Raw genomic sequence first — 25,294 nt, forward strand, 5'->3', positions numbered from 1 at the left:
AGGTCTGTGTCTGCTGCACTAAGCAGAGCGGACACAGACACAACCTTGCTGTTCTCTATGGAGTGGTCAGATGGAAATGAACCACCTGTCTATTTCCATCCGACTGTCATCCAATCCGATCTGCTGGATGGATGGATGGAGAATGGATTCCTCATCCATCTGTTTTGGCAGAAAGGATCAAATCAGATGATGGCAGATGTCCGCTGATATCCACCGCTCCATAGAGAACAATAATTGATCCGATCTGGTCCACCAGAAAAACTGACAGGCGGACCTAATCGGCCCTCTCATGTGAAACAACCCTAAAGCTGCATACACACGATCAGTCCAACCCGATGAGAACGCTCTGATCGACCGTTGTCATCGGTTAACCGATGAAGATGACTGATGGTCCGTCGCACCCACACACCATCGGTTAAATAACCGATCGTGTCAGAATGCAGTGACGTAAAACACAACGACGTGCTGAAAAAAATGAAGTTCAATGCTTCCAAGCATGCGTCGACTTGATTCTGAGCATGCATGGATTTTTAACCGATGGTTGTGCCTACTAACGATCATATTTTTCCTATTGGTTAGGAATCCATCGGTTAAATTTAAAGCAAGTTGGCTTTTTTTTAACCAATGGTTAAACAACCTATGGGGCCCACACACGATCAGTTTTGACCGATGAAAACGGTCCATCAGACGAGGCCTAAGACAAAATTTTTAAGTTTGAAATCTTTATAAAAGGGTGACCAAATAATGTGGGTCTATCTTTGTGTGGGCAGAAAGGGAAGTTGTAGCACTGGAATATTGAAGTAAAGAACTATCACTATCATATTATTATAACTGCATGTACTCCTCATTACTTTTACTTTCCTAGACTCAATCCAAGGAATTTGTTTAACATTTTTGCACCTATCTGATCAAAATCCCTGAAGCTGCTGCTCGTCTGCTGGAATAATATTTCCCTCCATACATGGTTACATTTTAGCAACTGTGCCAAAATAATTCAGATTGCCTAACACAAATGATTCTTTGCATGGGCACATCTACTATGGGTGTTGTAGTTAAATTGACAGTTTAATTGGAATAGATTCCTCCAAGTGTGTGCGACTTGGGTAAGAAAACGAAATTCTTCTTCTTGGGACTGATGTGAATATTCTCTAATGCACCAAATCATATTTTGCTATCATATAAACAATGGAGTCTAATAGAGCATGACACAAACATTTGTCAGATAATCCTAAATTTCATCAAAACTGCAACTATCAATTGAAATTTACGGATTCAAAGACAATTTTGATTTTGATCACAATGCCAACCGCATTGCTTATTTAAATAAATTAGAAGGGAAAAAAATAAATATTTTACATGCACAGGCTTCTCAAACATTGTCTTCATTTGAATGTTAATGTTTTGTTTAGAGACATCTGGTGAACAAAGGAAAATCTCTGAAAGGTTAGCTTGTTAAGAAGTTTAATTGATGGAAATGGATGTTTGCTTTATGCATGACAACATTCAGCATTGCTGTGCTCACAACGGGTTTTCGTTTACTATTTTACTAGTTTTTGCCTTGCTCTGCTTTTAAGCAGTGCAAAATTAAAAAATTCTTCAGGGCCCCAATTATCTCCTATTGTTAAGCAAAACAAAATCTCCATAATTACTGTAGTATGATTGTACTTATATCAAGTAACTTTTTATTTTTTCAACTGCATTATACTCTGACCAAATTAATGTGCACATTACTATCTCTAAATGGGGATACTCAAAATAAGATGATAGAGTTAAGGCAGTTACTAAAATTATCCACGTGGATCACTATTACAATGTGTATAATTCATTTTGCACCGGTCAGATTTTTTTGAAGTGCACCCTGGTCCAGAACGCATTAAATGCTTTATCAATTCAAAGGTGGGAAGCAAATTATAATTCTGCTTCTAAGCATCAGTCAGGCACACCTTTGCATGTGTCACTGTCACAGCCCTGTAGCTGTATAGGGACATGCATTATTGGTGCATTTATACCAAGGTTGTACTTTAACAATTGTTAATAGACCCATCATATAGGTGCTGTAGGTTGTCATTGCATAACTAAATCTACTCATTGGGTTATTGCTTCCAATGATGCATGTCCCTAAAATACCTTTTATATAATAAGAATAGTAGTTATGGACCTCTTTTGGTGACTCCTGTCGACACCGGTTGCTGTTCCACCATAATTCGAGGGCAGCCACCAGGCAAGCAAGCAGTAATCCAATTGCCAGGATGCAGAATACTCCAGCAAAACTGTGCAGCTTTAGTGCTTTGCCATCTGTTTGTGCGTTATTATGACTGTTTAGATCACATCGTCCCATTCGTGGCCACCATTTCTGTTTCAGAACATCCAAATAACCAGTTTCTTGAAACTCCAGAATTCTGAAAAACAGGAAAAAATATGTTTTCCATAAATGTAGCTAAACTTTGTTCAGGATCAGGCACAGGTGGTGAGTCAAGACTGATTACAATGTATGAAGATGAATATCACATACAGCAATGGGAAAAAGCAAACTAAAATGTCTGAACAGTAAGGTAATTGTATAACCTATTCAGCCTAAATAGTTCACAGGAAATATTCCAGTTATCATCAGGGAAAAAATCAAAAAAAAGTATCATACCACACCAAAAGGTAATATTATTTTCCACTTTAAATAAATAAGTCAACCTAAACCTAATTTGCTTTAAAGTAAGTGGGTGCTGGCTAGTTTAAAAGTTTTGGCAATCCAACCAGAGTTCCGGCTCTCACATCTGCTACATGGAGTCTCTCTTCTCCTTCTGTAGCTTTAGAATTTTTAATGGTCCTACTACATTATCTGTAATTAAAGTCCAATTCAGGGCTCCCATCTATTTCCTGGTGGTTAGTTTTTGTCCGAGCCCTCCAACCAAGACAGACATGGAACCATATAAAGACGCCACATGACTCACAACATAACACAGACCTGAGGTGTGCCCTGGTCATCTGGTCGGTATGCCAAAAAAGGGGCATACCCAAGATAAGTAATGGATGATTGTAGAAGAGGGATGTGCAAGGAAGTGCCCTGAAAAGCAGAATGGGTGGGAGGGTAGCGTGCACCATAACCGACAAGGAATACAGGTGCGTGGACTGCCTAAATACCCCCTAGGCTCCTCCCATAAATTCAGGCCACCATGCTAGATATATATATTATTCTTTCTAGATGTTTCAAGATGGTCATATGATGGACAGAATATGTTTCCCCTTTTCTCCTTTTATGGGTAATACTTAATGCTGCAGAGAACAGTCATAACATCTCTGTACATTAATTTATGTAAGTGCAAGGCACCATTCTATTATTTCACAAATTCAATGCAAAAAGTGAAAACCTCTTTTTAATAAGGGATTATTTTGAATCTCAAGTTTGAATATATCACTACTATTGTCCCCAAGATATCGAAGATGGGGAACAATGATCCAACATTTCAGCATCAATTCAGAATACTGTAGATATCAATTACAGCACCCTTAAGTATGGCCAAAGCTTTTTTTTTTGGTCATACTCCCCTTATGGGTCACAGAAGTGCACTTACAGTGGCTTGAAAAAGTATTGATACCTCTTGAAATGTTCCACATTTTGTCATGTTACAACCAAAAACTTAAATGTATTTTATTGGGATTTTATGTGATAGACCAACACAAAGTGGCACATAATTGGAAAAGTGGAAGGAAAAAGATAAATGGTTTTCCAAATTTTTATACAAATAAATATCTGAAAACTGTGACGTGTATTTGTATTCAGGCCCCTTTACTCTGGGACCCCTAACTCAAATCTAGTGGAACCAATTGCCTTCAGAAGTCACCTTATTAGTAAATAGAGTCCACCTGTGTGTAATTTAATCTCAGTATAAATACAACCGTTCTGTGAAGCCCTCAGTGGTTTGTTAGAGAACCTTAGTGAACAAACAGAATCATGAAAGCCAAGGAACACATCAGACAGGTCAGGGATACAGTTGTGGAGAAGTTTAAAGCAGGGTTATGTTATAAAAAAATCCCAAGCTTTGAGCATCTCACGGAGCACGTTTAAAACCATCATCCGGAAATGGAAAGAGTATGGCACAACTACAAACCTACCAAGACATGGCTGTCCACCTAAACTGACAGTCTGGGCAAGGAGAATGTTATTAAAGAAGCATCCAATAGTCCCCTAGTAACTGGAGGAGGTGCAGAGATCCACAGCTCAGGTGGGAGAAACTGTCCACAGGACAACTATTAGTTGTGCACTCCACAAATATGGCCTCTATGGAAGAGTGGCAAGAGGAATGCTATTACCGAAAGAAAAGCCATAATAAGTCTTGCTTGCAGTTTGTGAGAAGCCATGTGGGGGACAAAGCAAACATGTGGAAGAAGGTGTTCTGGTCAGATGAGACCAACAATTTTTGGCCTGAAATCAAAACAATATGTGTTGCAGAAAATTAACACTGCAAATCACCCACACCATCCCCACTGTGAAACATGGTGTTGTGGGGATGTTTTTCTTCAGCAAGGACAGGGAAGCTTGTCAGAGCTGATGGGAAGATGAATGGAGCCTGATACAGGGCAATCTTAGAGGAAAACCTGTTAGAGTCTGCAAAAGACTTGAGACTGGGGCAGAGGTTCACCTTCCAGTAGGACAGCGACCCTAAACGTACAGTCAGAGCTACAATGAAATGGTTTAGATCAAAGCGTATTTATGTGTAAAGCCTCATGCACACAATCAGATTTTCCCAAGGGAATTGTGTGAAAATCCGATCGTTTATTTTCTCCATCGGACAATTGTTGTCAGATTTTCAAATGTTGGATGGCATGCTTTAAAATTTTCCATGGACAATTGTCTGTTGTCAGATTTTCTGAGCATGTGTACACAAGTTTGTCGGAAAAAGTACAAACATGCATGCTCATAATCAATGCGCACCAAACACGACATTAGCAGAAGGTGACCAAAGGGTGGCGCTAAAGAGCTGAAAAACTATGTTGTTTTGTGTTTGTTGGGCAACAATTGTGTGCCATTTGTATGCATGACAAATTCCTGGCCAACGCTTTGTCTGCGGAAAATTTGATCATGTGTATGAGGCTTTAGGATGGCCAAGTCAAAGTCCAGACCTAAATACAATTGAGAATCTATGGCAAGACTTTAAAATTGCTGTTTACAGATGCTCTCTATCCAATCTGACAGAGCTTAAGTTATTTTTCAAAGAATGTGCAAATATGTCACTCTTTAGATGTGCAAAGCTGGTAGAAACATACCCCAAAAGACTTGCAGCTTTAATTGCAGTGAAAAGGTGGTTCTAAAAAATATTGACTCATGGGGGCTGAATACAAATGCACGCCACACTTTTCACATGTATTTGTTAAAATTTGTTGAAAATCATTTATGTTCCACTTTGTGTTGGTCTATCACATACTGTAAAATCCCAATAACATACATTTATGTTTTTGGTTGCAGCATGACAAAATGCGGAACATTTCAAGTGGTAGGAATACTTTTTCAAGGCACTGTACTCTTGCACTCCTGACTGACACAGAAGCCTGCTGTCAGCTGACATCACAAGGCTATTCCAGACTCTGGAAGGATCCTAACAATAATGTTGAGATCCACCAGATGTCTGAACAAAAGTTTTTTCAGCATGCCACTGAGAGCCTGAGCAGGCGCTTTCACCAGCTGGGCACTCCAGTGAGCGCTGGAGGGGCAGAGAAGCGAGCAGGGACTGACAGTCTCTGCTCTCTGCTCAGAGCAGACTGAACACTATGGCCCGGATTCACAAAGCACTTGCGCCGACGTATCTCGAGATACGCCGCGTAAGTGCAAATATGCACAGTCGTATCTATGCGCCGTGCCCACAAACTGAGATACACCTAAAAATAGGCTTCATCCGAATTGCCTACGCCGGCATATTGTGGGCGCATATTTACGCTGGAAGCATGTGGCGCTCCCATTGATTTCCTATTCAAATATGGAAATGAGGGAGATACATCGATTCATGAACGTACTTACGCCCGGCGCAAAATATACACGGTTTGCGTAAGTCGTACGTCCGGCGTAAAGTTATTCCCCATATATGAGGCGCAACCCATGCAAAGGTATGGACCAGGGAACACAAGCCGTCGTATCTTTTGTCGTTTACTTTGTATGTGAATATGACTAGGCATAGATTACGTTCACGTCGTAGGCAGTGATCCGGCGTATCTTAGGGAGTAGTTCTGACGTGATTCTAAACATGAGCACTGGATGCGTCCACGGGACGGCGCATGCCCTGTTCGTTATTTGTATGTTTATGCCCCTCGGCCCATCATTTGCATGGGGTCACGCCTCATTTGCATGGCTCACGCCCACTTCCACTTACGACGACTTACGCCTAAGAAACCCAGCGCATATTTGTAAATATAAATATGCACCGATGTATGTGAATCCAGGCCTATGCCATCAGTGATCGCTCAGTTCTTGGTCCTAGAGCTAGCGGGGTACAGCTGCAGCACCACGGTAATGCTGCAGGCACAAAACTGTGTATGTATGTTTGTCATTTTTGCTTCCCACACTTCTCCTAGAGTAGACTTGTACAACATGTAGTTTGTAAAAACAGACAAAATGGGCTAGATCCACATAGAAATGGATCGGCGCAGCGTATCAGAGATACGCTACGCCGCCGTAACTTTTCCGGCTTTGGATCGAATCCTGAAAGATTGTGCGCCGAAAGTTACGGCGGCGTAGTATATTTCTGGCGGCGGAATTCAAATCGGCGATTAGGGGGCGTGATTCATTTAAATGAAGCGCGTCCCTGCGCTGATTGAACTGCGCATGCTCCGTTTCGAAATTTCCCGCCGTGCTTTGTGCGAAATGACGTCGCAACAAGGTAATTTTTTTAACTTAGGCGTGACTTACGTCCATCCCTATTCACGGACGACTTACGCAAAAAATAAAAAAAAATCAAATTTCGACGCGGGAACGACGGCCATACTTAACATGGCAAGTCTATCTATACGCCGCAAAATAGCAGCTTTAACTATACGCCGGAAAAAGCCGACTAGAGACGACGTAAGAGAATGCGACGGCCACGCGTACGTTCGTGGATCGTCGAAAAAAGCTAATTTGCATACCCGACGCGGAAAACGACGCGAACTCCACCCAGCGGACGCCAAAGTATTGCATCTACGATCCGAAGGCCTACAAAGCCGTACGCCTTTCGGATCGAACCCAGATGCCGTCGTATCTTGGTTTGAGGATTCAAACTAAAGATACGATGCAGGTAATTTGAAAGTACGCCGGCGTATCAGTAGATACGCCGGCGTACTCTCTCTCTGGATCTGGCCCAATGTTTATATCTACCCAGTTCTTTCTCCATCAGTATATACTAGCTCTGACCCTGTCTCTGGACCAGCATGTGAAAAATGTTCATACTTGACCTTCTTTTAAGCTTGAACAACTTCTCTGCTAGACACTACTTGCCTTTACTATACTAGATGTGTATTTGACATTTCAATGCCATTTTTAATAAGCGTGATCTAGTGTCATCTCGCTTGCTTAGGAAAAAAGTCATGAAGTACTTTACAGAAAAAGGTAATAGCAGCAGGACAATGAAAGCAGCAGTTAATGAAAAATAACAGAAGGAAAATTGGGAAAGCAAGGTATAATTGTCCAATCCTTTCCTAAAATGACCATGAAATTAACTATGCTTAAAAACACACCATGGCTAATTTTGAGACAATATTTTTTGCAACAGTAACACAGTAACTCTGTTTTATATACATATAAGTCAAAGCATGCAACGCAGGTTCAGCATTTCATAACCGCATAAAATATGAAAAGAAAATAATTGCTTGGACCCACTCCTGTAAGTGCTTGTGATGTATCACATCTGGAAAGTTGCAGGCAGGTGTTAAGAAGAATACGCTAAAGAACTAAGGGCCAGATTCAGGTAGAATCACATAAATCCGCGGCGGCGTGACGTATCACATTTACGTTACACCGCCGCAAGTTTTACAGGCAAGTGCTTGATTCACAAATGCAGAATGGCTCTATTATCCTGACCCAGGCGTCATATGACGTCCCAGCAGAATAAGCAGTGATAGCGATCGGTAGTGTGGTGTGCCACTCTGACACACCACATCTCCGAATCTGGTAAAGAGCCTATGACATAGGCTCCTTACCATGTGATCAGTTGTGTCCAATCATAGCTGATCACATCATAACAAGGAAGTGCTGTTTTTTGGCATTTCCTCTATGCACACTGACAAGGCGCGAGTAGAGGAGAGCCGATCATTGACTCTCCTGAAAGGGGGGTCTGTGCTGATAATTAGCACATTGATTATGAGTGCAGACCCATCAAGGATGCCCTTTAGAGCCCACCAGAGATGCCAACCTGTGCCCATTGGAGATGCCAACCCATACCCACCAGGGATGCTAATCAGTGCCCAGAAAGGATGCCAATCAGTACCCATTAGGGATGCCAATCAGTGCCCATCAGCAATGCCTGTCAGTGCCTCCTCATCAGTGCTGCCTATCAGTGCCGCCCATCAGTGCCCATCATTGCCCATCAGTGTCGCCTATCAGTGCCCATCAGTGTCACCTATGATTGCCCATCAGTGTGGCCTATAAGTGCACATCAGTGCTGCCTATCAGTGCCACCTATCAGTGCCACCAATCAGTGCCCATCAGTGCTGCATATCAAATCCACTTATCAGTGCCCATCAGTGCAGTCTCATCAGTGTATGTCAGTAAAGGAGAAAACATACTTATTTACAAAATTTTACAACAAAAACAAAAGAAAACCTTTTTTTTTTTCTTCCAGTCTTTTGTATTTGTTTAGCAAAAAATAAAAAAAAACAGTGGTGATCAAACACAGTGCCCTGAAAAAGTATTCATAACCCCTGACATTTTCACAACCAAACATGTAAATGTACTTTAATGGGATTGTATGTGATAGTGGCACCTAATTGTGAAGTGGAACATGGTCTGTTGATATGCTAATTGAGTCTGTACTGGGGCGAGGTGGATTTGAGCTTGGTAGACAGCCTGGCTCCTCAAAGACCTTTAATTAAGGACTGTGGTCTCCACTCAAAGCAACCCAGCAGAAGAGCTGGCAACAGAGCAGAGTGTCACAAGCCTCTGCTCTCAACTAATGGAAGAGGGAGTTCCTGGGGTAGTGGATGGGACTTCAGTCTTCACTGACACAACCCCAGAAAATGGTGCGGCACTGAGACAGGAGGATGTCAGCTTTGCTTTGCAAGCATCGGGGGATTTTTACCTACCACCAGTCGATGGGACTTCAGTCTCCACTGGTATACCCCAGGGATGGGGGCCAGTTGGCCCAGATCCCCAACAGCATGATGGGCTGAGCCCAGTCACCCTGTCTTCTCTCCAGCGGCTGAAAGGACTTGAGCTTGGTAGACAGCCTGGCTCCTCAAAGACCTTTTATTAAGTATGCTAATATTGGTTCATGTGTGGAATGTGACTTCTCAGCTGCAGTAATTAGGTCATGTTAAATCGGTGCCCAAAACGTCTGTCATAGAAATGTGTATTCTGTGAATCACTTATTGTCGGAGACGGAATGTCTGGGGAATAATTAACTCAACGGAATGGCATTGTCTAAGAGAGTGTGTATTGAAGTGATGTGTGGGTGGAGAGTTCTTTGATTACTGTAACATGTTGTACCGTATATAAGACTGAGAGTTACCACTAAAAGTGTTTATACATTTTGACTCAGAGAACGGAACTTGTCTCGTTATTTCTGGGGAATTGGTATGGATGATGTCTGCTAGATTGTGGAGTGTCAGATGAGCCAACGTGGGCGATGGAATGGGAATATCATAAACGGTGGTGACCGTTACAGGCTCACATTACTAGGAGGGCGTCTATGGATGTCCTCCCATGATTGCGCTGCCCGTGCACACCCTGCGGTGTGCATTGACAGGGATCTGTGAACGCTGTGTCCCTAGGACACAGCTAATCTCAGATCGGGATAAAGAGCCAATAACAGCAGCTCTTTAACATATGACCAGATGTGTCCAATCAGAGCTGATCACAGTGTAAACAGGATTTTCTGGTTATTGACAATCCTCTCCTCAAGCTGACAGCACATGAGGAGAGGAGAGCCGATAACCGGCAATTCTACACAGGGGTCATCTATAATCAGGGGCACTGATTATCAGTGCAGCCACAACAGTGCCCACAACTGTTGCCAATCTGTACCCATCAGTGTTTTCAATCAGTTCCCATCAGTGTTGCCTGTCAGTGCCTATAAGTGATGTCTATAAGTGCTGCTTATAAGTGCCCGTCAGTGCCACACATCAGTGCCTCCTCATTAGTGCCCATCAGTTACACCTCATCAGTGCCCATCAATTTTGCCTCAGTGCCTATCAGTGCAGCTTAACAGTGTCCATCAGTGTGGCCTAACCTTACCATCAAAATAAATCTCTATCTGTCTCAAAAAAAATATACAAATTTTGTTTGGGCCACGCAACTGTCATTCAAAGTGCAACAACGTTGAAAGTTGAAAATTAGCATTGACAGGAAGTGGGTGAAAGTGCCCAGTAGGCAAGTGGTTAAATAAAACTTTAAATTCCAGGATTAAATTGAAGGCAAATATGAAACTTTATTGGAAAAGACTTCTCTTTATAACTTTTACTGTACTCATTTTTAGTATTCCTGCTCTATGTTAGTGACCAGACAGTTAAACAACTAGTTTTTTTTTTTGGGGGGGGGGGTGTGGTGTGGTTGGAATTGGGGCAAGAATGATAGCTTCTGAACTTCTCTAGTTAAAGGTGTACTTTTAAGGTATGACTAAACACTATGGGTAACACTGTGCTCAACTCTTTCAAAGATAATTGGTGCATAGATTATTACACCAAACTAAGCAGTGTCAGTGTGAGTTAACAACAATAGCTCTATGGACAATTTTCCTTTCTAAAAATATTTCCCATGGCTTACATTTTTTTAGGGATGAAAGGTATTGGCGTTTTGTATCCTCCATGGTGCATACTTATAGGCAAATAAATAAATACTTTTTTTAAACACTTTTTTAAAAACACTGCGCCTGTCTCTTTAAAAACCTACAGAGGCACACAGAAATAAATACTGTATTTATTGGCATATAACACTCACTTTTTTACCCGGAAAATAGAGAGTAAACTGTGCCTGCCTGTTATACGCAGGGGGCTATGGAAAAAAAAATTCATGAAACTTCCCTCTTAAACTTAGGGTGCGTGTTATACGCCGATAAATACGGTAGTTAAAGAGCAAGAGCCAAAAGAGATTTTCTGAACAACCCTAATGTAGTCTTCATGTCATTATACTGTTCATCACATGACATAATCACCTTACCAATTGGCTTATGAATGTCATTTTAGACCAGAGCTGTCAGACAGTGACGTCTGGTAGCTAGGAGTGATAATGTTTGATACAATCCTAATTTTAATTTTATTTTGACTTTTGTTTTCTTTTTGTGCATTTCTTCTTATTTCTGTCACCATAAACAGTTCAGGAGCTCTTTAGCAAAATGAAAAAAAGCCAATTTGTAGGTTGCCATACTTCGCAGAGGTCATTTGGCAACTTTAATTAGGACTTGGCAAGATTAAGATTGCTGCCCTACTCTTAGCAAGCATTTCACTTGCTCTCATTATGGGTCATGGCAATTATTCTGCAAGCATTCTTAAAAAGATTTTTTTGTGTTTTCCAATTTTACTTTTCAATTCATTTTAATTAGGCAATGACTTAAAATCTAGTTTTAAAACACTAATGAAAAATAAACATTGTAAGCTAAAATAGTTTATATAGCTAGGGAAACCCAGAAATATCTGAATCCATTAACAGGTGACCCTCTATAACCCCTGTTGGTATTTGCTTGCTACTCTCTACTGTTCTTCTGACCACTTTTGATATTGTCCCCTTTTAACATCAAAACAATGTTTTATTAGGACTAAAGGACTCTGTAAGAACCTAGATATTGGAAAGTTTTAACAGCCAAGCTAGCTTTAGGTAGCTTTGAAACAGGAAGAAGACAAAAAAAAACGGGTAGTGGTGCTGCTAAATAGTTTGAGATTGAATAAATTAGTCCATCAATAATTTCTTGATGTGGATACTCAGTATATGTGGAGGGGGAGAGATGAAGAGGGGAGACTTGTATACATCATCAGTGACGTCATCACGCCCGGCACCGCCTTCCAGTCCTCACCATTAGCCTGATCCAAGCCTCAGTTTCATCGTCGTAGTCCCAGAGATACTGCTGGCTACGATTTCTCCCTCACAGGAAGAAAAATCAGCTGTTTAGAATGCCACTCTGCAGTGAACGCCACGCCAGTGCGGATGGACTCGTGCCTAAAGCCTTGTACACACGCTCGGTTTAAACCGAGTAAACCGAGCGTGTGTACAAGGCTTTCAGGTTTCTCATCTGTAAATCTGCCCAGAATCTCGACGAGAAAAATAGAGATCCTGCTCTCTATTTTCTCATCAAGATTCTTGTCGGCCTGTTTCCCAATGAGAAACCCGAGCGTCTGTATACTTTCCTGTCGCCATGGAAACCTGTGCATGCTCAAAATGACTTTGACGCATGTGCAGTAGCTTCCACGGCATAGGTAGGGTGAAGCAAGATGACGGCAACGGCATCAAATGTGACGAGCGCATGCTCATCATACGTGATGACGTCACCACGTTCTTGCCTTTCAAAAGAACCGCAGTTCTTTTGAAAGGAGTGAGTGTACACTCGGGCGGCAAGAGATTCTTGCCAAGAATCTCGTCAGGAAAAACAATGTTTTTTGTCTGACGAGATTCTGGCCCGTATGTACGAGGCTTTACTTCCTTAACCTCCATGTAAGTGGATAATGCACCTGTATCTCATTAAAATGTTTACAGTTCTAACCTAGAGGCGTCTGTGTTTCTCTTCACATTTGAAACAGGAAGAAGCATAGTCACTTCAATAAGGTACCCCACCCCCCCCCCCCACACACACACACACACACTGCAGACAAGGAGGAGAAAACAATTTACCTGGTCTGGTTTTAAATGCCAAATTTAGAGCCATACATAGTTTCTATTTGGTGACTGTTTTTGGCAAGTGATTTAACGCATGGATGTATAAGTGCATTTAGTGCTCTAACTTTTAAAAGCTCTCCTAAGAGGCAGAGCAATGTATGTGAATCGGTAGTGAAAGGAGTAGTGTGGGTGCTGCAGGTAATGCTGCAGAGCACTAAGAAAACAATACTGCCCACCAACAATACAATTCCTGACTCTACACTGCCAAACCAAGACCTATTTAATTATAAATACAAAAGCACTGCACTTTAGAATGCCAACATTCCCAATGGTAGTGCTACTACTTAAATAACATAAATATAACAAAAGGTGGAAAACATAAATATATAACAGTGTATATATAATCCACAGTAGCACTCTTAAATGTATTTAAAAAAAGACAGAACATTTCCCTAATAGTGATATATATATACAATATATATAGATATATATATATATACAATGATGAAATGTTCCATATACAGTCTATTTATATATATAGATATATATCTATAGATATATAGATATATATATATATATATATATATATATATATATATATATATATATATATATATATATATATATATATATATTATATCTATATATATAAAACTCAATGTGTGTGTGTGTGTATGTATGTATGTATGTATGTATGTTCCAGCATCACGTCCAAACGGCTAAAGATATTAACATGAAACTTGGCACACATGTTACTTATATGTCAGCAACAAACATAGGATAGGTGGTTTAACCCTTACCCACCCCCATTTGCCATGGTCGGGGTTTTTCTTTAAAGTCCCATTCAACTCTATGGGAAACACATGTTACTTCATAACTTCCAAACGGCTGTACATATTTCGATAACACTTGGTCACATGTTACTTATATGTCCACTTAAACTATAGGATAGTTAATTTATCCCTTAACAACCCCCATTTGTGAGGGTCGGGGTTTTTGTTTAAAGTCCCATGCAAATCAATGGGAAATGTATGTTCCCACATAACTTCTGTACGCCTGGAGATATTTCAATAATACCTGGTACACATATTACTTATATGCCAAATAAAAATATATGACAGTTAAATTAACCCTTACCTACACCCTTATATAAAAGATGGGTATATTTATATTACTATGATTTTCCTCCCCAAAAGGTTAAGATAGGAAGACCGGCAACGCCAGGTATTCAGCTAGTATATATATATATATATATATATATATATATATATATATATATATATAAATACATATATAAATATATATATATATATATATATATATATATATATATATATATATATATATATATATATAATGAATATAAACCTGAAAAAGTCTTGTGAATCCACACAAAAAAAAACAGTCCCCTTTGAAGAGTGCAAAATCAATTATGATGACACCAATTCCTCCACCACAGTGATGAACGGGAGATCACCTCCCTTTAAGAAACATGCTCACCAGATAATGTTGCCATTTATTCAGTGTTTGTGTGGTGGAAGTGCTGGCTCGCTGTTCTGTCACTGCCCACGCAAGGCGTCGTTAGGTGAGAGTGCGTGGCGTCAGTCATCTTGTGTTGTTGGGCTTGTGGATTTGCTTCGGGTGAGAAGTTGAGAAAGAGGCATGTGGACGGAGTGTGGAGTTTTACAGCAGATGTTAAAATCTTTGGATTTGTTCGCCAAACACAAGAGCGAATGGCAACATCATCTGGTGAGCATGTTTCTTAAAGGGAAGTGATCTCCCGTTCATCACTGTGGTGGAGGAATTGGTGTCATCATAATTGATTGTGCACTCTTCAAAAAGGACTGTTGTGTAGATTCACAAGACTATTTCACGTTTATATTCATTATATATATATATATCACTATTAAAGTGATTGTAATTTTTTTTTTAAATAACAAACATGTCATACTTACCTCCAATGTGCAGCTCATTTTGCACAGAGTGGCCTGATCCTTGAATGTTGGGGTCCCTCTGCGGCTCACGCTGCTTCTCCTATTATTAAATAATCCTCTAGGAGAAGTGCTCTCCTGGGGGCATACCTTACAGGTGAGCTCCCGAGTCCAGCATTTGCATCCCTAGACACGAATGCTGGACTCGGCCCCAGCCCCTGGCAACGGCGTCATTTGATTTGATTGACATCAGCGGGAGCCAATGGCTGAGCTGCTATGAATCTATCTAATCAAGAGCTGGGACCCCATGGGGACCCCTTTAATGACATTCTTTGTCTTTTTTTTAACACATTTAAGAGTGCTATCGTAGAAGCTAATGCTTTTATATGCACAGAAAACATTTCCCGAACCACAACAAAAAAAATAAAAAATCCAAGACCTTATAATATTAAATAAAAACAGTATGCAAAAATGGTTTAACATGGAAATTTAATTTTACAAACATCTGATTAATATAGCAGCAAAGGGGTCGAGTAACCCATAAACATCATACACTGGTTTTCATTATTCTAATTACAGGAAAATGTTGAAGGCTTGTACTTGCCTGCTTGCTTTGGGTCATATAACTCTAATGCTCTTTACATAGAGTTATTTAAAAAAGATGAGATCCAGCTCTAAAATTCATGCTTCTAATTAACACAGCAAGCTATTTCTGGTAATTATACAAAAAATATCAGTCCAAATATGTACACCATCTAGAGCTGAAAAACGTGACTACAGTATGTTATCTTTTCTTCATAGCAATATGGAATAACAGTCTATGGGGTTAATTTACTAAAGGCAAATCCACTCTGCACTACAAGTGCACTTGAAAGTGCACTCGGAAGTATGGTCACTCCTGTATTGCTGTAGATCTGAGGGGAAGCTCTGCTGATTTTATCATCCGATCATGTGCAAGCAAAATGCTGTTTTTTATTTTCCTTGCATGTCCCCCTCAGATCTACAACAACTGCACTTTCAAGTGCACTTGTAGTGCTAAGTGGATTTGCCTTTAGTAAATAAACCCCTATGTACATTCTAATCAATGCTGTAAAAGTCTTAAGCCCTGTACACACAATCGGTTTGTCTGATGAAAACAGACCGATGGACCATTTTCATCGGACAAACAGATAGTGTGTGGGCCCCATCCGTTTGTTTTCCATTGGTGAAAAAAATTGGAACATGTTTAAATATTTTCCTATGGATAAAAAACTTCTGTGTGGAAGTCCATCGGTCAAAAATCCACGCATGCTTAGAATCAAGTCGACGCATGCTCGGAAGCATTGAACTTTTTCTCAGCACTTCGTAGTGTTTTACGTCACCATGTTGGACACGGTCGGATTTTTGACTGATGGTGTGTAGGCAAGACTGATAAAAGTCAGCTTTATCGGATATCCGATGAAAAAATTCATCGGATTAGATTCCATCAGATATCCGATCATGTGTACAGGGCTTTACAATTCCTATTTTCAGCATCAATGTCCCTTATCTGCTGCTGTTAAACATTTTTACCTAAACATTACCTAAACATGTCATAACCTATAACCCTTTCATGCCTAAGCCTATTTCCGACATTTGGTGTTTACAAGTTAAAATCCCTATTTTTTGCTAGAAAATTACTTAGAACCCCCAAACACACACACATATATATATATATATATATATATATATATATATATATATATATGTATATATATATATATATATTTACCAGAGAATCTAGTAAATAAAATGGTGATTGTATGTCACACGGTATTTGAGCAGCGATGTTTTAAACACAACTTTTTGTAAAAACAATATTTTGTATAGTGTGAAAGATGATGTTACGCCGAGTAAATAGATAGCAAACATGTCACGTATTATAATTGTACGCACATTTTTTACAGGTTACCAGGTTAGAGTTAGAGAAGAGGCCTAGTGCTAGAATTATTGCTCACGCTCTTACGGTCGATACCTCACATGTGTGATTTGAACACCATTTACATATGCGGACGCGACTTCCGTATGCGTTTTCTTTGCTGTGCGAGCTCGCGGGGACTGGGGAACTTTTTTTCTTTTTTCTTATTTATTTTTGTATTATTAAATTGTCTTTAAAAAAAAATGAATTGAATGTAAACATCCCTTGTGACAGTAATAGATGGTGACAGGTACTCTTTATGGAGAGATCGGGGATCTAAAAGACATCCAATCCCTCCTTTGCACTTCAAAGTATTCGCTGAAAACGGCGATTCTGAATACTGTATATTTTTTTTAAATCTGGCGCCATTGGCAGCCAAGTAAACAGGAAGTGACATCATTGTGTAGCTTCCGTGTTTACATTCAGGAGACTAGATTGAAGCCGTTTACAGTCTGTGGCTAGACGCCAGAAGTGCTGGATCGTGGATCGGGTCTCCCTGTGGGACTGGAGGGTAAGTAATAGCGGCGGGAGGTGGGATGTCCTGCTCCTCCGGGATAACAACTGAGCGTCTTTTATTCCTGGAAAGTCAATCGCCCGCTCTAAAAAATTATACTGGGATGATGCCTGCAGCTGCGGGCATTATCCCGGTATATCCCCCGAATGCTGAGGATGCATATGTGCATACGCTAAGTGGGAAGGGGTTAAAATGCACCTGAATTCAAAACATGAATATTTGCTATCCTTTATGAAACATTTATATATGTTAGTTCTACCCATGAAGTGCCTACAAAAATGTTTATCTTTTCCTAATGAAAAATTGCAGAGCACTTCCAATGCTTAACCACTAGACATGTGCATTTGTTTTCGTCCAAATTTCAGGTATTTTCGTTATCGTTTTAACAAACGATAACAAAAGCACAGAAAACGAAAACCGAAAGATCCGTAATAAAAAATGCTTTATTTTCGTTTTCGTTGCGGTCGAATGTGCCTAACCTTAACTCTATTATTCCAATTCTACATAAAGAGAAAATATTTGACATAGAGAGAAAAGATTCGACATTATAGAGACATAAAGATTTGACTAAGTAGCTAAAAACAACTGTAAAGTATACATGTGAAATAGCGCATGTTTCCCGTACTTAGAACTGTCCCTGCACAAAGTGTAATTTCTGAAGGAAAAAAAAGTCATTTAAAAATTACTTGTGGCTATAATGAATTGTCGGCTCCCGGGAATTCACAGAGAATTCATTCATAAAAAAAAGCGTGGGGGTCCCCCCAAATTCTATTACCAGGCCCTTCAAGTCTGCTATGGATATTAAGGGGAACCCCACCGTCAATTAAAAAAAAAATGACGTGGGGTTCCCCCCAAATATCCATTCCAGACCCTTTAAGGTCTGGTATGGATTTTAAGGGGAACTCCACCCCAAATTTAAAAAAAAATGGCGTGGAGTTCCCCCAAAAATCCACACCAGACTTCTTATCCGAGCACGCAACCTGGCCGGCCGCAGAAAAGAGGGAGGGGCGAGAGAGCGGCCCCCCTCCTGAACCGTACCAGGCCACATGCCCTCAACATGGGAAGGAGGTCCCCATGTTGATGGGGACAGGGGCCTCATCCCCACAAACCTTGCCTGGTGGTTGTGGGGGTCTGCAGGCATGGGGCTTATCAGAATCTGGAAGACACTTTTAACAAAGGGGACACCCAGATCCTGCCCCCCCCCCTATGTGAATTGTCAGAGGTGGATGGGGTCACGTGACAGTTGGCTCCACCTCACCTATATAAGAAATGTCACTAGCTCCAGCCGCGTCATTTGCCGGGCTGTCTCCGGTGGAGACAGGCGGCCGGCGATGCTGCGCTCTGGATCCCGGACCTGGATGGACATCTCATCGCTGGACCCTGACGGAGAGGAGATCACCCATCGCTGGATACCAACAACGTTGGAGCGGGGATCGAGAGTGGATTACCACCGCTGGATTTATTTTTTCTAAATAATGGACTTTTTTCCACGGTGTGTATGTTTTTTAACAATTATTTACAATGTACCCCATTACCAATTCACATAGGGGGGCAGGATCTGGGGGTCCCCTTTGTTAAAGGAGTCTTCCAGATTCTGATAAGTCCCCCGCCCGCAGACCCCCACAACCACTGGGTAAGGATTGTGGGGATAAGGCCCTTGTCCCCATCAACATGGAGACATCCTCCCCATGTTGAGGGCACGTGGCCTGGTACGGTTCAGGGGGGGCGCTCTCTCACCCCCCCCCCCCTCTTTTCTGTGGCCGGCCAGGTTGTGTTCTCAGATAAGGGGTCTGGTGTGGATTTTGGGGGAACTCCACGCCATTTTTTTTTATTTGGGGCGGAGTTCCCCTTAAAATCCACACCAGACCTGAAGGGTCTGGAATGGATATTTGGGGGAACCCCACGTCGTTTTTTTTTTAATTGACGGCGGGGTTCCCCTTAATATCCATAGCAGACCTGAAGGGCCTGGTAATAGAATTTGGGGGGACCCCCACGCTTTTTTTTTTATGAATGAATTCTCTCTGAATTCTCGGGAGCCGACAATTCATTATAGCCAAAAGTCATTTTTAAATGACTTTTTTTCCTTCAGAAATTACACCTTGTGCAGGGACAGTTCTAAGTACAGGAAACATGCGCTATTTCACAGGTATATTTTACACCCCCCCCCCCAGGTTTTGTTTTTTTAAAGATTCTGTCGAATCTTCTTTTTTAAAGGATTCGTCAATTTTTTTATTTATTTTTTAAGATTCCGTTGAATCTGCTTAGAACATTGGACAGTCACCATAAGCCTTCAATGACAAATTCGACCTTAATTAACTTGGATTTTCAGACGAATGCATTTTTTTAACGAAAAACAAAATAAATAAAAACAAATTTCGGGAGTAACTAAATTGATTTCTTTTTCGGACGAAAACGAAATTCCGAAACAAAATATTACAGTGTGCACATGTCTATTAACCACTTCAGTCCCAGAACAATTGGCTGCTCAATGACCAGAGCATTTTTTGTGATTCGGCACTGCGTTGCTTTAACAACGTTGTACCCAAACAAAATTGACATCCTTTTTTTCCCACAAATAGAGCTTTCTTTTGGTGGTATTTGATCACCTCTGTGTTTGTTTTTTGCGCTATAAACAAAAAATGTGCGAAATTTAAAAAAAAACACAATATTTTTTACTTTTTTCCTGTAATAAATAGCCCCAATTTTTTCATATATTGATTGGTTTGCACAAAAGTTATAGCGTCTACAAAATAGGGAATAGATTTATAACAGTTTTATTATTTAATTTTTTACTAGTAATGGTGGTGATCTGTGATTTTTATCAGGACTGCGACATTGTGGCGATCAGAGGATTACAGACGCAGGAGGTCACGCGACCGGCCATTAAAGAGCAATTACACTGTGTAGGAGAAATTAAAATAACAGAGGAGCTGGCTGTAACTTGTCCTTTACCTTTACAACCACTTTAAGCACTCCTGTGCTTTGAGTCTCATAGCCATGTATATGTAGTGTGAGGTCACTAAAGCACTGATAGAATTAGGAGATTTAGAGTAATATTTAGAGTGAGATTCTGGGTCTGCTGTAGAGGAGTGGCTCCACTTATCTGCCTCCCCTCCCCCTTTCGGTGCCACATTTGGCACCTTTCGGGGGAGTGGGTACCTTTTTTTGACAGTTTGGGGAAGTTTGGCTGCCCAAGTTTGGCCCCCTCCAAACATGCACAGTAGGGGATCTTCTCTGTCAGTTTCCCTTACAACTTACAAGCAATGACTGTGGCAGTGCCCAAAAGCCAATGGAAAAAACAGGCTGGGGTGAAGACACCATAAGATCCCTGGACAGGTAAGTGTCCAAATATTAAAAGTCAGCAGCTACAGTATTACATTTTTCCTGAAGGAACCCAGGCCTCCTCTTTAAATATCTGCAGTGAAAGGATCTAATGTGAATTGAGGGCGCTAGATTAAAGTGCCAATTAAAGTGAATACCCTATCCACAAACCATTAATAAATATAAATGTACCATATATACAAATAAATATAAATTCAAATATGAATTCAAAATATAAATTCAAAGTCAGAGTCCATATCCATAATAGATCACCAATAAGTGTATTGTGAAAAACAAATAGTCCCAATATGATATGTTCCCATAGATCCAATGACAGATTTTATTTTTCAACTGTAATAACTCTTGCTTAAGGTGATAAAAATCCTTCACCAGACATTGATTGCTGCCATCACCCAAAGTGCACAGATAATGAATGTGCCTACACACATAGCAATATGACAGGAATAGATCCGAAAAGCCTCTTCCTCAGAGTTACAAGTTGGATATGCAAAAAGGAATGAGAAAACCCATCACATAATACTGTTTATTTAAAAGTTAAAATAGTAAAAAAAAAATGACAAATGGCCTCTTATATTAAAATGTGCCTACCCGGCACTGGGGCTGCAGGCTTGTCTGTGTAACCACTCCTCTTCCACCTCCGTGGTGGCGTGCGTTCCACCGGCCTGTAACAACAACCACAGCACCAGAGATGGCGTCGGACAAACACGTGACTGGGTACCTCCGCCGACATACGTACGTACGTACGTACGTACGTACGTACGTACGTACACAACAAAACATACGTCAGCAGCGGTACCTGGTCACATGTTTGTCCGACCTCATCTCCGGTGCTGTGGTTGTTGTTGATTGTTGATTGATTGTTTCTTTCTAATCAAAGAGGTCAGTTGTATCTGGTAAGCACATTCATTATCTGTGCACTTTGGGTGACGGTAGCAATCAATGTCTGGAGAAGGATTTATATCACCTTAAGCAAGATTTAAGAAAAAATGTCATTGATTTATTGGAACATATTATATTGGGACAATTTGTTTTTCACAATACACTTATTGGTGATCTATTATGGATATGGACTCATCTTAATATTTGAATTTATATTTATTTGTATATATGGTACATTTATATTTATTAATTGTTTGTAAATAGGGTCTTCACTATTCAGCCTTTTTTATGTTTATTAAAAGTCAGCAGCTAAAAAAAATCATAGCTGCTGGCTTTTAATAAATATACACTTACCTGCTCCACTGTCCAGTGATGCGACGCCCGGAGCTCCGCTCCTCTCCCCCCCTCTCCACCGGCGCCTCCATCCTAACTGTGGGCACCCGGACGTGCCAGCTCCTCCTGAAGCCCCCACTCCCCCCCCCAAAAAAAAATACAGGCCAAATGTGGCATGTAAGGGGGTGAGAAGTGGGTTAAGCGGAAGTTCCACTTTTGAGTGGAACTCCTCTTTAATCTAGCCCCCTCTATTCTTAACATTTAATCAATTACGTATTACACTTTATTTGTAAAGGAGAAGCTCTAATTTTTTATAGTTAATATTTATCACTTAATTGGCGTGGAATACATTTTTATTTATCAGTGAAAGGATCTGCCTGCTTCTGCCTCATTCATTCTGTGGATCTGTGCTTTCTTTGAGACTCCTATTGCTTCTCCCACTGATTATCAGATCAACAGTTATCAGAGGGACAGCTTTGACTTGAGCAAACTAAACCCTGCTCCTCTAGACATGTGCAGAATGGAAACATTTGCTTTGGATACATTCGTTATGTTATTAATTTTGTTTCGTTGATTTGTTTCAGAATCTAAGCTGAAATGTAAACAAAAAGATTCCAGCAATAAAAAATTCTGATAAAAAAAACAACGTGGGGTCCCCCCAAAATCCATACCATATCCTTATCTGAGCATGCAGCCCAGCAAGCCGGGAAAGGTGGGGGAGCAAGCAAGCATCTCCCCCCTCCTGAACCATGCCAGGCCACATGCCCTCAACAAATCCCCCCCAAAGCAACTAGTCCCCAAAATAGTTTTTTATTTTTTGCTCTATAAACAAAAAAAGAGCAACAATTTTGAAAAAAAAGCAATATTTTTAACTTTTTACTATAATAAATATCCCCCAAAAAATATATAAAACAAGAATTTTTTCCTCAGTTTAGACCGATATGTATTCTTGGTAGAAAAAATTGCAATAACCATATATTGATTGGTTTGCGCAAAAGTTATAGCGTATACAAAATAGGGGATAGTTTAATGGCATTTTTTTATAATTGTTTTTATTAGTAATGGTGGCGATCTGTGATTTGTATCGTGACTGCGACATTATGGCAGACACATCAGACACTATTTTGGGACCATTGTCATTTATACCGTGTAAATTACACTGGCAGGGAAGGGTGAAGGGGTTAAGTGTGTCATAGGGAGTGATTCTAACTGTGGGAGGGATGAGCTACAAGTGACATGACATAGATCACTGCTCCTGATGACAGGGAGCAGTAGATCTCTTTCCTGTTACTAGGAAGAACAGGGAAATGCCTTGTTTACATAGGCAGCTCCCTGTTCTGACGCTCTGTGACACAATCTCGGGCACCCGGAGGACATCGAGCCATGCGCCCTCTATGCCACAATTTAGAGGGGATGTACAGGTACGTCCCTTTGCGCAGCCCTGCCATTCTGCCGATGTAAATAGTCGTGAAGCGGTCGGCAAGCGGTAAAAATCAGCAATTTGCAGCAGTAAAACTATGGCCCTCCAGCTGTTATGGAACTTAGGGCCAGATTCACATAGAAGAGCGGCGGCGTAACGTATCGTAGATACGTTACACCGCCGCAATTTTTCATCGCAAGTGCCCGATTCACCAAGCACTTGCGATTAAAACCTACACCGGCGGCCTCCGGCGCAAGGCGGGGCCAATTCAAATGGGCGTGTGCCATTTAAATTAGGCGCGCTCCTGCGCCGGACCTACCGCGCATGCCCCGTTTCCGAACTCCCGCCGTGCTTTGCGCGAAGTGACGTAATTTTTTCGAACGGCGACGCGCGTATCGTAATTGCGTATTCACAGACGGCTTACGCAAACGACGTTATTTTTTACATTTCGACGCGGGAACGACGGCCATACTTTATACAGCAATACGATTGCTGTGTAAAGTTAAGGCACCAAAAAAAACGACTAACTTTGCGACGGGAAACTAGACTAGCGGCGACGTAGCGAACGCGAAAAACCGTCGGGAATCGCCGTTACTCCTAATTTGCATACCCGACGCTGGTTTACGACGCAAACTCCCCCCAGCGGCGGCCGCGGTATTGCATCTTAAGATCCGACAGTGTAAAACAATTACACCTGTCGGATCTTATGGCTATCTATGCGTAACTGATTCTATGAATCAGTCGCATAGATAGAACAACAGATACGACGGCGTATCAGGAGAAACGCCGTCGTATCTGCTCTGTGAATCTGGCCCTAACTTCCCATGGGTAATTGTAAAACGCTGACATTCACAGACATGACTAGGCATGATAGGAATTGTAGTTCCTGAACAAGTGGAGGACCATAGCTTGGAGACCCCTGGTCTGCAAGATTTCAAATAGATAGCACATTTGCACATCCTAAAGACATGTAGCATTTTAGTTTTGACTCCTGTTGTCAACCCTACACTGCTCTGGTGGGTATTTAAATGTTGGCCTTACATAGTCTCAATGCCACCTTTCACATTTAGACATGTGGATAATATGTGCACTGCTGTCACAATGAAGCATCAGCTACTTTATTACAGTACAAAAGAGGTTAACTAGAGAACAAATAGAAGCACACTGACATTACCTTTGGGAGAAGATATCTCTGTACGGGCTGCCATGCTGGAGTGCTATTCCATAGCCTTTGCTACTAATGCTGTTTCCGATGACAGTCACAGAGCATTCATCATCTGTTAGAGCTGCGTACTCTACAACTGTCACATCCCATAAGAATGCATAGTTTCCTTTCTTTGCCTAGAAGAAAAAAAAGTAGAGTAGAAATGCATTAAAAACTAAGAAACAATGCTAAATTATTAGACTATAACAAAAAAATATGAATCATGAAAGAAATACAAATATACATTTATTGTGTTTGCTTATACAAGCCTTAAAGTAATGTATTCAAAGTACCAGGGAAAAACATGTGCTCTTAAGCATGTAGTCACTTTGGGCACCTCAAAAAAAAACTTCATAAGATAAAAATATAGTCCTACAACAAATGATGCATAAGTCAAAAAAGCCATCAACATTAAAAGGAGCAGCATTTTTCCTTTTACATTATAAACATGCTAAAAAATATCCACATTCCACTGGTTGTCTCTCTCACTCTCCCCTCCCTACTTACACACATACACACCCTTTATGACATTCCACTATTATTGTATGTGAAACAGATAATCCATGAGAAGCTCAATACAAAATATAACATTTCCCTGCATGAAGAGAAAACGTGTATCCTGTATACATGTCTATGCTATTGTTGGGGTACCAGTTTTAGGCTTACAGCAGTTGTACTGCATGCCAAATAACGGAGTTAATTTATTAAAGGCCAATAGACCATGAACTTTGATTGGGGATGCCACAATTTTGGTGACAG

The 25,294-nt window shown here is 40.8% G+C and overlaps 1 protein-coding gene across 3 annotated transcripts in view; it reads right to left on the reverse strand.

The window, feature by feature from the left end:
* The window catches only part of GRID1 (glutamate ionotropic receptor delta type subunit 1), a 1,428,863-nt gene that overhangs the window by 54,102 nt on the left and 1,349,467 nt on the right, over positions 1-25,294 (reverse strand). For 2 of the 3 annotated variants that reach the window (XM_040320512.1, XM_040320513.1), the window contains exons 14-15: positions 24,506-24,672; positions 2,159-2,399 (exon numbers count right to left, since the gene is read on the reverse strand). In XM_040320512.1, the coding sequence (XP_040176446.1) occupies positions 2,159-2,399; positions 24,506-24,672 (408 nt within the window). Of the gene's footprint in view, positions 1-2,127; positions 2,400-24,505; positions 24,673-25,294 lie in introns of all 3 variants that reach the window. The other variant, XM_040320514.1, reaches the window with a different exon arrangement.

Source organism: Rana temporaria, chromosome 8 (genome assembly GCF_905171775.1).
Source record: "Rana temporaria chromosome 8, aRanTem1.1, whole genome shotgun sequence".
Taxonomy (NCBI): Eukaryota; Metazoa; Chordata; class Amphibia; order Anura; family Ranidae; genus Rana; species Rana temporaria.